The 12,235-nt window shown below is 47.8% G+C and overlaps 3 protein-coding genes across 3 annotated transcripts; 2 read left to right on the top strand and 1 right to left on the bottom strand.

Moving 5' to 3' along the window:
• The first annotated feature begins 7,792 nt into the window (after nt 1–7,792).
• LOC134577171 (histone H1-like) lies at nt 7,793–8,437 on the top strand. The gene has a single exon (XM_063435841.1). The coding sequence runs from the start codon at nt 7,793–7,795 to the stop codon at nt 8,435–8,437; it is 645 nt and encodes a 214-aa protein (XP_063291911.1).
• Nucleotides 8,438–9,319: 882 nt separating this feature from the next.
• Nucleotides 9,320–9,631, top strand: LOC134577785 (histone H4-like). The gene has a single exon (XM_063436677.1). The coding sequence runs from the start codon at nt 9,320–9,322 to the stop codon at nt 9,629–9,631; it is 312 nt and encodes a 103-aa protein (XP_063292747.1).
• A 751-nt stretch (nt 9,632–10,382) lies between these two features.
• Nucleotides 10,383–10,793, bottom strand: LOC134576801 (histone H3). Its single transcript, XM_063435500.1, has one exon. The coding sequence runs from the start codon at nt 10,791–10,793 to the stop codon at nt 10,383–10,385; it is 411 nt and encodes a 136-aa protein (XP_063291570.1).
• Between the last annotated feature and the right edge of the window lie 1,442 nt (nt 10,794–12,235).

The following is a 12,235-nucleotide window of genomic DNA, read 5'->3' as shown; positions in this document are numbered from 1 at the left end:
TCTCACTTAAAAATATTGATTTAAAAAATGTTCACTAAAACACTAGCTAACCGCCTACGCCTCAAGCTCCCAGAGCTAATTCACCCAGACCAGGCTGGATTTATACAAGGCCGAGAAGCTAAAAAATAATATCACCAAACTCATTAATCTCATGCATCACTCTGAACACACAAACACTCAGACACTGTTACTCTCCAGAGATGCCGAAAAGGCTTTCAACAGGGTGGACTGGTCCCTGATGCTTGCCACCCTGGAACAGATGGGCTTTGGCCCAAACTGGCTAAGGTGGATGGGAGCTATATACTCCAGACAAACGGCTAGGCTACTCGTGAACGGCCAACTCTCACTCCCAGTACCCATCTCCAATAGCACCCCTCTTTGTTTCGTCCTGGTCCTGGAGCCATTCCTCCAGGGAGTTAGAGAAAATCCTAACATCAAGGGTTTCAAATTTGGAGGGGCAGAACACAAAATATCAGCATTTGCAGATGACATGCTATTCACGGTCTCCGAACCCAGCTCCTCACTCCCTCATATACTGGAGGAGATGTCTCTCTATAGCAAAGTGTTCACCTTTCATGCCACTCTAGGTAAATGTGAACTCCTCCCACTGAAAGTACTAAACTCGACCAAAACACATCTACAATCAAACTTCCCATTCTCCTGGGGAACAGAGCATATAACATATCTGGGGGTAGCACTACCATCCGTTATCTCACGACTATATGAAACCACCCCCCACCCCCCTGCTAATCCAAGCTAGAACCAAAGATCTTACTAAATGGCACACTTCGCAGTTCAGCTGGTTTTGCAGGATAAATATCCTGAAAATTAGTATTCTCCCAAGAATATTATACTTGCTGCAAGTTCTCCCGATCACTCTACCCACAACCTTCTTTGCTGCCATACAAAAACTATTTACGACATTTATTTGGTCCCACAAACGCCCCAGGCTAGCCTATCAGCTGCTCACAAGATCAAAGACGGAGGGGGGTCTGGGGCTGCCAGATGTGGAACGATACCACAGTGCAGTACTATTGGCCAGGATTTATGACTGGACAGGCAAGAACACGACCAAATAATGGGTAGATGTAGAGAATAACATCTTCCGTGTCCCCATACACACAATACCATGGCACAACTCTGGCCAATCCTTCCTTATGCACAAACAACACCCGACCATTACTCCGACACTGAGAATGTGGTCACACATGAGTCATTGGCGGCGGACATATCACCATACCCATCACCGCTATATCCACTGACTCACAATCCGCTCTTCAAGCCTGGTGAATCGGGAGCGGCATACAGAGAATATCATACCACAGCATACCTACCTTCACGAGACCTCCTTGACAATGAGGGAGTTAGGCCCCTGTCGTCCCTACACCCGCAGGGAACTCCCACGACCCTTCAAAAATTTCTCTACGATCAACTCATTCACTTTTTGCGGACCAACAAATACCCCCAACAAGGTCACCGAGCACTGACCAAATTCGAACTTACGTGCACCCAATGCACACTCAAAAAGAAACAGGTCAAAACCACATATGCCTACTACAGGACACTAGCCAACCAATCAACCTACTCTACAAAAAACACTGGGAACAAGAACTGCACTTATCTTTCGCAGATAATGACTGGAAGCAAATATTCCTCCTGACACAAAAATCATCCACCAGCTTAGCGACACAAGAAAGTAACTATAAGAAGATAGCTAGATGGCACTACACCCCATCCAAACTCAAACGGGCATTCCCAGGCACGTCCAATAACTGCTGTAGATGACTAGAGGCCATTGGGGACACGGCTCACATCTGGTGGTCATGCACGGTGAACCAAAAGTTCTGGTCACGGATCTCCAGTCTCATACACCTCATAACGGGAACCACCATACCCTACCCACCTTAAACACTCCTATATCTTATATTGCCTCCCTCCATACCAAGGGACACTAGGACCCTAGACATACATCTGCTCAAAGCAGCAAATCTGCTTATCACCCTCCACTGGAAAAAAAAAAAAAAAAACAGCCCCACCTACCATTAGGGACTGGGTACGGAGAGTAGAAAGCATTAGAACAATGGAGGAAATTAGCTTCTCACTAACCGGCAAATACCACATATACATGACCTCCTGGGAACCCTAGTGTAACTTCATGAACACCAGTCAAACAGACCGATAGTGACACCCAGCTGGAGATAATATGAGACCTTGAACTACCAGCGAATCTATTTGAATATCAACGCCCTTATTATTTTTGGTCTTCACTTCCCCTCTATGTCGACTACAAGTATTTCTGTTACTGAATGTGAACTTTGTACTAGACATTATGACTAAAGCAGCAATGTTATACACATTTTTGAAGTATCAATTGTTACATTTGCAAGAATTTTAAAATAAACAATTTCTAAAAAAAAAAGGAAAAAGGAAAAAAAGCCGAACAGACACTGCTTGATCCGTTTTAGGTCAGCTTTGGGATTTCTAGGTAGTCTCAGTAAAATCCATTCTGAGTTCTCCTTATAACCGGCAGAAAAAAAAAAAAAAAATATATATATATATATATATATATATATATCTGCGAGCGGTTCAACAGAACACTGCTTGCCGAGACTGGGAGCGACTCCTACCGCACTTCTTATGTGCATATTGGGAGGTACCGCAGGAACTGCTTTGGACTATTATATGGGAGAAGATTACGAGGACCTCATCACAGTGCATTGGGATGGGGGAATGTGCTAAAACTCTGTGACCACATGGAACAGTTGGCTAAGTTGGTAAAAGAGAACCTCCAAGCTGACAAGGGGTGACAGAAAGTATGGTATGACCGGGGTACCCGACTGTGTAGTTTCCGTGTTGGACAAAAGATTAAACCGGTCTGACATGATTAATTACAGGCGGCATGGCAGGGTCCCTACAAGGTGGTGGAGCATATCTGCAATACCACCTATGTGGTAGCCAGCTGTGCAGATGAGAGAGTAAACTGCTCCTTCCACGTTAATATGCTTAAAGAGTACAAAAAAAGGAAGGACGATGTAACTGCAGTGTGCGCCCCAGCTTCTGAGGATCTAGACAGCCTCGCATTACCTGACTTGCTAGAGGGAGACTCCCAAGTTGACCTTATCGCTCAAGTCAAACTAGGAGACAAACTGACTGATAAAGAAATAGTTCAGGCCCACAAATTATTGAAAGCTAAACGAAAGACCTTCTCCCAAGACCCTGGGTACATCACCCTGGCTGTACACAACGTGGAAATCCCAGGACAAGCACCTATGAGGCAACCACCCCTACCACATTCTCGAGGCAGTCCGGTAAGAGATACGGAAGGATATACAGTAAATGCTGTGACTAGGAGTGATTGAGGCTTCAGACTTGGCTTGTAGTCCTAGTACCGAAGCGGGACGGAACAACACTCTTCTGCGTGGACTACAGGCGACTGAACGATCGGACTCTTACCAACTCTTATCCCATGCCCTGGAGGAACTATTTCATCATATAGCATGGGGACAGTATCTCGCCACAACAGACCTATGCAAGGGCTACTAGCAGATTCACCTGGCCGAGGAGGCTATCCCCAAGTCGGCATTCGTCACCCCGCTTGGCCTATTCCAATATCAGGTCATGCCGTTCTAGATGAAGAATGTCCCAGCCACCTTTCAACGTATGGTGGATAGGTTCCTCAATGGCTTCCAGGAATTTGCACGTGCGTACCTGGACAGCATAGCTATCAATTGTGACTCATAGGAGGAAGATTTCCCATGTAGGGAAGGTTATCGGCCGAATTAGAGCAGCTGGCTTAACTCTGAAGCCAGACAAGTGTCACATTGGTATGGCTGAAGTGCGGTATCTGGGACACAGAGTAGCTGGGAGACTTCTGCCCCTACCCGAGTGGCCACCACACACTGGATAACACAGTTCTACTTCACCCTTTACTAAGTCTTGGCTCGTGTTTTTTTTTAAATTCTTTATTTTATTTGTGCATGAAAAATAACATAAAGCACACAATGCCACAACAGCTAGAGCATGCAGAGCGTCATACATAGATTTACATTGGTTAGGCATTAAAACATAGCACAGTTTTATGGATTATTATCGCATGACAAAGAGTTATATCTAATAATATTATCAATAACAGCGTTAAACTAGGTTATCCAGGTTAGATTGTTATCAGCTATATATCAGAGAATTTACAACATTGAAAACAGGTTAGACTACAATGTTAAACCGGTGAGCTATAAAACCACCTGGTAAGCACGTTAATAGAGGTGAGATATCCCCAGCAGTACCTTTCTACATTAGTAAGCATGTTGGTAGCCTGGCTGTAATCAGGCTAAGTTAAGTAATGACATGCAATTAGCCGGCATAGATGTATCTGTGCCATGGAGTAATAAAACGAAAAAAAAACAAACAAATAGATAATGCTGCTTCTATCTATAACAAGCTCGTGTTGGGATAAAGTCACCCTCACAGGCCAGCAGTATGCATAAGGGCTAGTACTCGTGTTCGCCAAGAGGGACAGTTAATGTCCAGGGTGTAGTAGCAGTTTGTGAGTACGTCTCTCAACAGTCATGCTGTCCCAGGGCCAGTCCGACCCTCAGCCTGTTCCCCGTCTGGGAGAGTGCAGCAGGTCTGTGCCAAGGTGCTGGTCATATCGGGTGTTGGGCAGTGCATGATGGGTGACTACCTTCGGGTGGGCCCGCTGCGTCTCCGATTTCTCCGATGTAGGAGCCGCTTTAGAGGCTGTTGGCGGTCCCCGCTGTTTGGTAGGCATGTAAGGGGTACGGAGATGAGTGCACCCGCTTGTCAGCTCTGTGTCGGGACGCTTTGTGCGGCTTCCTCCTCCGCTTCCCCGCTTGTGTAGCACCAGCTTTCCGCCCTGGCTGTGGTGGTTTGTCCCCGTTCTGTGGAGGGCTTGTTGCAGCCGTGGGTCTTGTTTGGCTCTGTTTAGCTTGTTCCCAGTATTGCTCCCAAAAGCGTTCAAATGCCAGGGCAATGGGATCCCTGGAGTCTGGGACACACTTGGTCACGTGTTGGCGGCCATCTTTGCCCACTCCAAGCCGCACTCTTGCTGGGCTCATGTTTGGGTGAGACAGCTATACTCTGTGCAAGAGAGCTTAATCACTAGGACCCTGTTACAGGTTAGGAAAGTTTGGATAGACCCCAGCCAAGCTGCAGCGGGTAGGGGCTATAGCACTACTGGTGTCCCAGTGATAGCTAGGAAGCAAGCTTGGCAGAGGTGCCCAGTCAGGGTACCATGCAGTCCATCAAAGTGTGTCCAGGATTGTGTGTCCACGAATGGAGACCCCATGCTGGGGGTCTGTGTATAAATTCTGTGTGCCTTGCCTGAATAAACCAGATCTACTCCCAGCACTGGCGTACATACCGCGGTCGCAGGGGTTGCAGCTGCGACCGGGCCCGGCCCACCAGGGGGCCCGGCCACCTAGCGACTCGGTATGTACGCCAGTGTGGGCAGACTCTTCTACTGGGGGGACAAGGAGCTGGCCACATCAGGGCCCCCGAGGCCGGCCCTGGTGTTACCGGGCGCGCGCGCGAGGGAGCACTCTCCCCTGAGCGCTCTCTGATCAGCTCCCTTGCGTGCCCCGCACTTATGCTGCAGCCGGAATATGAAGTTATATTCTGGCTCCGGCATCAGTAAAAATGTGCGAGGGAGCTGGGCAGAGAGCGCTCAGGGGACAGTGCTCCCTCACGAGCCAGCAGGACCGGCCGCCGGGCAGCCCCTGGACTGGACTGGAAAGGGAGGCTGCGGGATTAAATCTGAAAAAAAAAACACACAAAAAACGTGTGTATGTGTGTTAGTGCTACAGTGTGTGTGTGTGTGTGTGTTAGTGCACATTTTTGTGCCAGTGTGTGTGTTACTGTGTCTGCTAGTGAGTGTCAGTGAGTGTGTTAGTTTTTGTTTGCGTGTGTTACTGTGTGTTAGTTGTGTGTGTCTGTTATTGAGTGTGTGTCTGTTAGTGAGTGTCAGTGTGTGTGTCTGTGTGTGAGTGAGTGTGTGTGTCTGTTACTGAGTGTGCTAGTTTGTGTGTGTCTGTTAGTGAGTCTGTTAGTGAGTCTAGTGAGTCTTAGGTTAGTGAGTCTAGTGAGTCTTAGGTGTCTTAGTGAGTGTGTGTTTGTCAGTGAGAGTGTGTGTTTTATAAGTGAGTGTGTATGTGTCTCTGTCTGTCACTGAGTGTGTCTTTGGCAGTAAATTTGTGTGTCTGTTAGCTAGTGTGTATGCGTCTGTTCGTGAGAGTGTGTGTGTGTTTTAAACCCCTTAAGCACTTACCTTTCTCCAGCGCCGGACTCCCTTGGCGCTGGGGATCCCTCCGCCCCGACCTGCCTCTCAGCTCCCAATGCGTATGCGTGGCAAGAGCCGCGCGCGCATTCAAACCGCCCATAGAAAAGCATTACTCAATGCTTTCCTATGGACGTCGAGCGTCTTCTCACTGTGATTTTCACAGGGAGAATCGCGGAAGCGCCTCTAGCCGCTGTCAGTGACACAGCCACTAGAGGCTGGATTAACCATCAGTGAAACATAGCAGTTTCTCTGAAACTGCTATGTATTCAGCTGCAGGGTTAAACTAGAGGGCCCTGGAACCCAGACCACTTCATTGAGCTGAAGTGATCTGGGTGTCTAAAGTGGTCCTTTAAGTGTATGTGTATCTGCATACACTTGCGTACATACCGCGGTCACAGGGGTCGCAGCCCTGCAACCCGGAGCCTGCCGCCATCTGTTGCGACCCCGGCCCGCGCAGAGTAAGTGCGGGGGGAAGGGCACGGATCAATTTTAGCACCGGGGCCCCATGGGTCGTGTGTACGCCACTGACTCCCAGCATTACGTTTAGACAAATGTATTTGTGGAAAGCTGTACTAGCTAATACAACGGGAAAGGGAATCCATGAAGGTGATACCCTGGTGGTCCGCCACACAGATCAACATGTTAGCTCCTAATTTGGTGCTAAAATCAGGACAATTTTTGCTGTCATGTTTTTATCATGATTTGAAATAGCATTGAAATGTTTTTGATGTTTTGGAAAAAAGTCCCTAGAGTGCGGAACTCATTGCTGTTGTTTACTGTGCCAGACCTACACCAGGCTTCATAAAGGATTTCCTGGAGAACACAGTGTGTGTGTTTTAATATAACTGGTCTTAGTTGTTGTTAGAGGGTAAACATAGATATATAACATACAATTATGTAATTATGTAATTTAAAAATTGCCACGACTAAGAGCTCTTCTGCTATGATCTTACTACATCCTACCTGAGCTACCTGTCTGAACAAACGAGGATCAAAATCCCTTTTCTCTGTTTCTTTACGACACGAGCTTCAACCCACCTTGATAACACGGGCCCCTTCCCTTTCTTGCATAAGAGTGAGAAAGAAAACCTTGGAATATATTCTTTTAATAGTTATCACAGTAATGTTTGTGGAGAACATCAGGCTCATCCCAAAGGAGATGTGTCAGCTTTCACCGGCTCTGCTAGATCGTGACAACCCTCGGGACCCATGGAGCTGCTAATGAATTCTTGGTTAGATAGTTTAGTACATTCCACGATAGATGGCATCGACCTCCGTCCTCTTATTTTACCTAAATGTATTCGTTTTATCCATTCGGAAACACAGTGTGAGAGCAGAGTGTGAAAAGATGGAGTAGGGACAGTGGAGGGTGTGTCATAAGACTGTATCCAATCAGAGCGTGGTTAGATCAGCCAATAAGATGCTAGCTGGAGATGTATAATTTGGAGGCTGCTGCGGGCGCGTATTATTGCTTGATCTTCATAGAGAATAGTGACCATGTCTGAAGCCGCCCCAGCTCCCGCCGCCGCACCTGCGGTAGAAAGCGCCTCCAAGAAGAAGCAGCCCAAGAAAGCAGCCGGTGTCAAGAAAGCCGCTAAGCCCTCCGGTCCTAGCGTGTCCGAGCTCATTGTCAAAGCTGTGTCCGCTTCTAAAGAGCGCAGCGGGGTGTCCCTGGCAGCTCTGAAGAAGGCTTTGGCTGCTTCTGGTTATGATGTGGAAAAGAATAACAGCCGCCTCAAGCTGGCTCTCAAGGGCTTGGTGACTAAAAGCACTCTCGTCCAGGTCAAAGGAAGCGGAGCTTCCGGCTCCTTCAAGCTCAACAAAAAGCAATCGGAGAGCAAGGACAAGGCTACCAAGAAAAAGGCACCGGCTAAAGTCAAGAAGCCTGCCCCGAAGAAAGCCACCAAGTCTCCAGCCAAACCTAAGAAGGTAGCTGCAAAGAGCCCGAAAAAGGCCAAAAAGCCGGCCGCCTCCGCTAAAAAGGCCACCAAAAGCCCGAAGAAAGTCAAAGCCGCCAAGCCCAAGAAGGTAGTGAAAAGCCCGGCTAAGAAGACCGTGAAGAGCCCTGCCAAAAAGGCAGCCAAACCCAAAGCCGCAAAGAGTCCTGCAAAGGCTAAAAAGGCAGCTCCCAAAAAGAAATAAGCCTTGCTCGCATTTAATTTTATTTTCCAAACCCCAAAGGCTCTTGTAAGAGCCACCACATTCTCATTTCAGAGCTATATATCAGTGATGGCAACGTGTTTGTTTTGGTGTCATGTCACACATACCGTTCCCCCTCCATCCCTCATTCTAAAGTCAGGAATAACCTAATGAATCCTGTAATCCCAGCATCTAGTGCTCGAAAAGATTACACAGGAATGTATCTTGTCGGTGTGGCTAAGTCCCCGTATACCAGTGCTACACTTGAGCGTTGATTTTTTATTTTTTTTGGCTTAGAAATTCCCTCCGTTCTAAGATACTGAGGGTGTTTCTTCATTAAATTGCGAAAGGCCAGTTTTAGTGAGAAACGCATATAATATATAGAATATCACAGTGTCCTTCCAGACTAGATTTAATGTTATTGCCTTTTTCAGTAAGATAATAAAGCAGAACATATTTTAGGGATTGCGATTTTGTACATGGTGATAATAAAAGGGACTGTCCTCGTCCTCTCTCCACGTGTGAAACGGGCGCTTATTTCGATATTCAAAGAGTGATAAAGCCCAAGAAATGATACCTTGTGCAGTAGCTAAGCCGACTATCAAAGAAACACTAAAGACATGATAAAATGATTATACTTCAAAAGACTTCACGATTGTGAAATCTTTTGAAGCATAAACAGCTTTGGTTTTAAAAGCCAGAACCATTTCGAGCATGGAAGGAGAGGGTTAAGCATATTATTGAGAGGAAAAAAAAAAGTGAAGGGGCGTGTTTAAAACGCCCGCCTCCTTTGCTGCAGGTCCCCATACGGTCTGTCCGAGGAGTATATAAGGAAGAGCTTTGCACAGCATCTCATATCGTTCGTGCAGAAAGAAGAGCAGAACCATGTCTGGCAGAGGCAAAGGAGGAAAGGTTCTCGGAAAAGGTGGCGCTAAGCGTCACAGGAAGGTTCTTCGTGACAACATCCAGGGCATTACTAAGCCTGCAATTCGTCGCCTTGCTCGCAGGGGAGGCGTGAAGCGTATTTCCGGCCTCATCTATGAGGAGACTCGCGGGGTGCTGAAGGTATTCCTGGAGAACGTCATCCGGGACGCCGTCACTTACACCGAGCATGCCAAGAGGAAGACTGTCACCGCCATGGACGTAGTTTATGCTCTTAAGCGCCAGGGCCGCACTCTCTATGGCTTCGGAGGTTAAAACTCGGGCTTGACTTTACCGCACACCCCATTAACCCAAAGGCCCTTTTCAGGGCCACCCACTTTTTCACTAAAAGACTGAACCTAATCACTTTAACCCCTTCCACACCTGATAAATTGCCTGCTATCTACATAGATACACCGAGAAGGAGATAGTAGTAGAGGCTGCTCCCAAACATCTAGACGGGAAAGGTTGCTAAACACTGTATTTGTAGACCGCATGTTTGAACCATCGGAGGGTTTGGAGCCGCCTTCTGTTAATGGTAGGGGATGTAAACAATTATGATATAGTGAGGTGCATTTAGATTATGAGCAAGTACGTACACACACTGTCAAGAAAGGTCTGGTTTTGGTGTATTGTTACTGTTGCCTACATTTAATACATGCTTGCAGCCACTTAAATAGAAACATTGTTACTAGCTTTGCATATGCACTCCTGTGTTAACTATGTATTCTCCTCTAAGCGAAAAAGTAGTCTTTTTCCTGCTGCCTCTCCACACGATGGATTCTAAATAGTGAAGTTATTGTAAAATTGCCAGTGAAATAGACCAGCAGAGATGATGGCTACATCGTTGCCTGACGTGAAAATGGGATATGTGGGGACATTTGAGCATTGTAGTGTGAGGGCTCCTTAGCTAGCCCGCTCAAAGTCACAGGCTAAAAGACACGTTTTTATGAATGTGTTGGAGCTCGTTCGAGTGCAGATTTGGTGGCTCTTAAAAGAGCCTTTGTGTTTGTTAGCAGGTTTCAACTTAAGCACGTTCTCCTCGGATCCTACGAGCCAGCTGGATGTCTTTGGGCATGATTGTGACCCTCTTAGCGTGGATGGCGCACAAGTTGGTATCCTCAAAAAGACCAACCAGGTAAGCCTCGCTAGCCTCTTGCAGAGCCATGACAGCAGAGCTCTGGAAGCGCAGATCAGTCTTGAAATCCTGAGCGATCTCACGGACAAGGCGCTGGAAGGGCAGCTTGCGGATGAGCAGCTCGGTGGACTTCTGATAACGGCGGATCTCCCTGAGAGCCACAGTTCCTGGACGGTAACGGTGAGGCTTTTTCACTCCCCCGGTAGCTGGGGCGCTCTTTCTAGCAGCTTTGGTGGCTAGCTGCTTGCGGGGAGCCTTGCCTCCGGTCGACTTACGGGCTGTCTGCTTAGTTCTGGCCATTGTAGCAAAACGAAAGGGAATGAACACTGCTCGCTGTAGCCTGGGCTTTATAGCCGATACGGCGTTTTCATTGGTTCATCAAGTGGGTGGTATGTTCTGATTGGCTGAAAACAAATAGTAAACCATTTCAAAATACCCGCTCAAATCAACTGCTTCTCATCCCCTCCCCCACATTCAAAATGCCCGCTCAAATCAACTGCTTCATCCCCTCCCCCCTCCTCCATCTATTGAGCACACGCGCCCAAAGAAGGGATCTAAGCCTTTAGTGACCCTTCCTGTCCTGACAGCATTTATTATAGACGCTACTAGTTGAAAGGAATGGCAGTGGGCAGTAATGGACGTATTCCTCCCAACATACTTATTAATAGCTGTATAGGCTTTATCGAGGGGGAGGGGTGCATGGGACATTGACCTCTTACACATGCAGAAAGGCCGCTTCTTTCGATGGGATAGAAGCCACGTCTGATAAAGGACTTTCACTCACAGGACGCTCAGTAGCCATACAAATGAGCTCCAGGAGACAGAGCAGCAGGAAATGTTACAAAGCATCCACTTATTGAAACAATGTTTTCAGCCGAGAGGCCAGGCTATTAAGGCTGCGTTAACTCATCCAGCAGCACAGACAACAGAGCTGTAGCGCCGCTAGGATTTGAACGCTCATAGTAGGTTTCACCCGGCATGTCCTCCAGACAGCGGGAGAGGGGGGAATCCTGAGAGTGAGCGACATGTAGAGATGCCCCGCTTAACAAAAGAGGACCTGTACACTATATACACTTGCCCCAATTGGTATTAATTTGCTGCTGCGTTTATCATAGACATGCATGGCAGCCATTGATTTTAACTAGTTCTATAGCTGGAATGTTGGACAGGATATGGACTGCAAATGGGACTCAGTCAGTGCTGTGACAGAAGCGCCCTAATATTTTAGCTTGCTTATGAGCTGCCAGCGTGGTGTGTGTGTGTGTGTGTAGATACAGGGAACGGTTTGCGCGCAGCAGAACAATTAATCGGCTCTTTGTGGAGAACGTGGGTGGCTCTTAAAAGAGCCTTTGTGTTTGGTAGGTGAGGGAGGCAGGTGCAGCAGCTGTCCGCTTTACTTGCTCTTGGGCTTGTGGCTCTCGGTCTTCTTGGGCAGCAGCACAGCCTGGATGTTAGGCAGGACACCTCCCTGGGCGATAGTCACTCCTCCCAGCAGTTTGTTGAGCTCTTCATCGTTACGGACAGCGAGCTGGAGATGGCGGGGAATGATGCGGGTCTTTTTGTTGTCTCTAGCGGCATTCCCTGCCAGCTCCAGAATCTCAGCGGTCAGGTACTCCAGCACTGCAGCCAGATAGACGGGGGCACCGGCTCCCACACGCTCTGCATAATTGCCCTTCCTCAGCAAACGGTGGACTCTGCCGACTGGGAACTGAAGTCCCGCTCGGGATGAGCGAGTCTTCGCC

Source organism: Pelobates fuscus, chromosome 11 (assembly GCF_036172605.1).
Source record: "Pelobates fuscus isolate aPelFus1 chromosome 11, aPelFus1.pri, whole genome shotgun sequence".
In the NCBI taxonomy this organism is placed as follows: Eukaryota; Metazoa; Chordata; class Amphibia; order Anura; family Pelobatidae; genus Pelobates; species Pelobates fuscus.
The sequence above is the reverse complement of the archived record's forward strand: the minus strand, read 5'-3'. Positions and strand labels throughout refer to the sequence as shown.

Bases quoted from the DNA above. Each gene is read 5' to 3' on its own strand.
- LOC134577171 (XM_063435841.1), top strand. From the start codon at position 7,793: ATGTCTGAAGCCGCCCCAGCTCCCGCCGCCGCACCTGCGGTAGAAAGC.
- LOC134577785 (XM_063436677.1), top strand. From the start codon at position 9,320: ATGTCTGGCAGAGGCAAAGGAGGAAAGGTTCTCGGAAAAGGTGGCGCT.
- LOC134576801 (XM_063435500.1), bottom strand. From the start codon at position 10,793: ATGGCCAGAACTAAGCAGACAGCCCGTAAGTCGACCGGAGGCAAGGCT.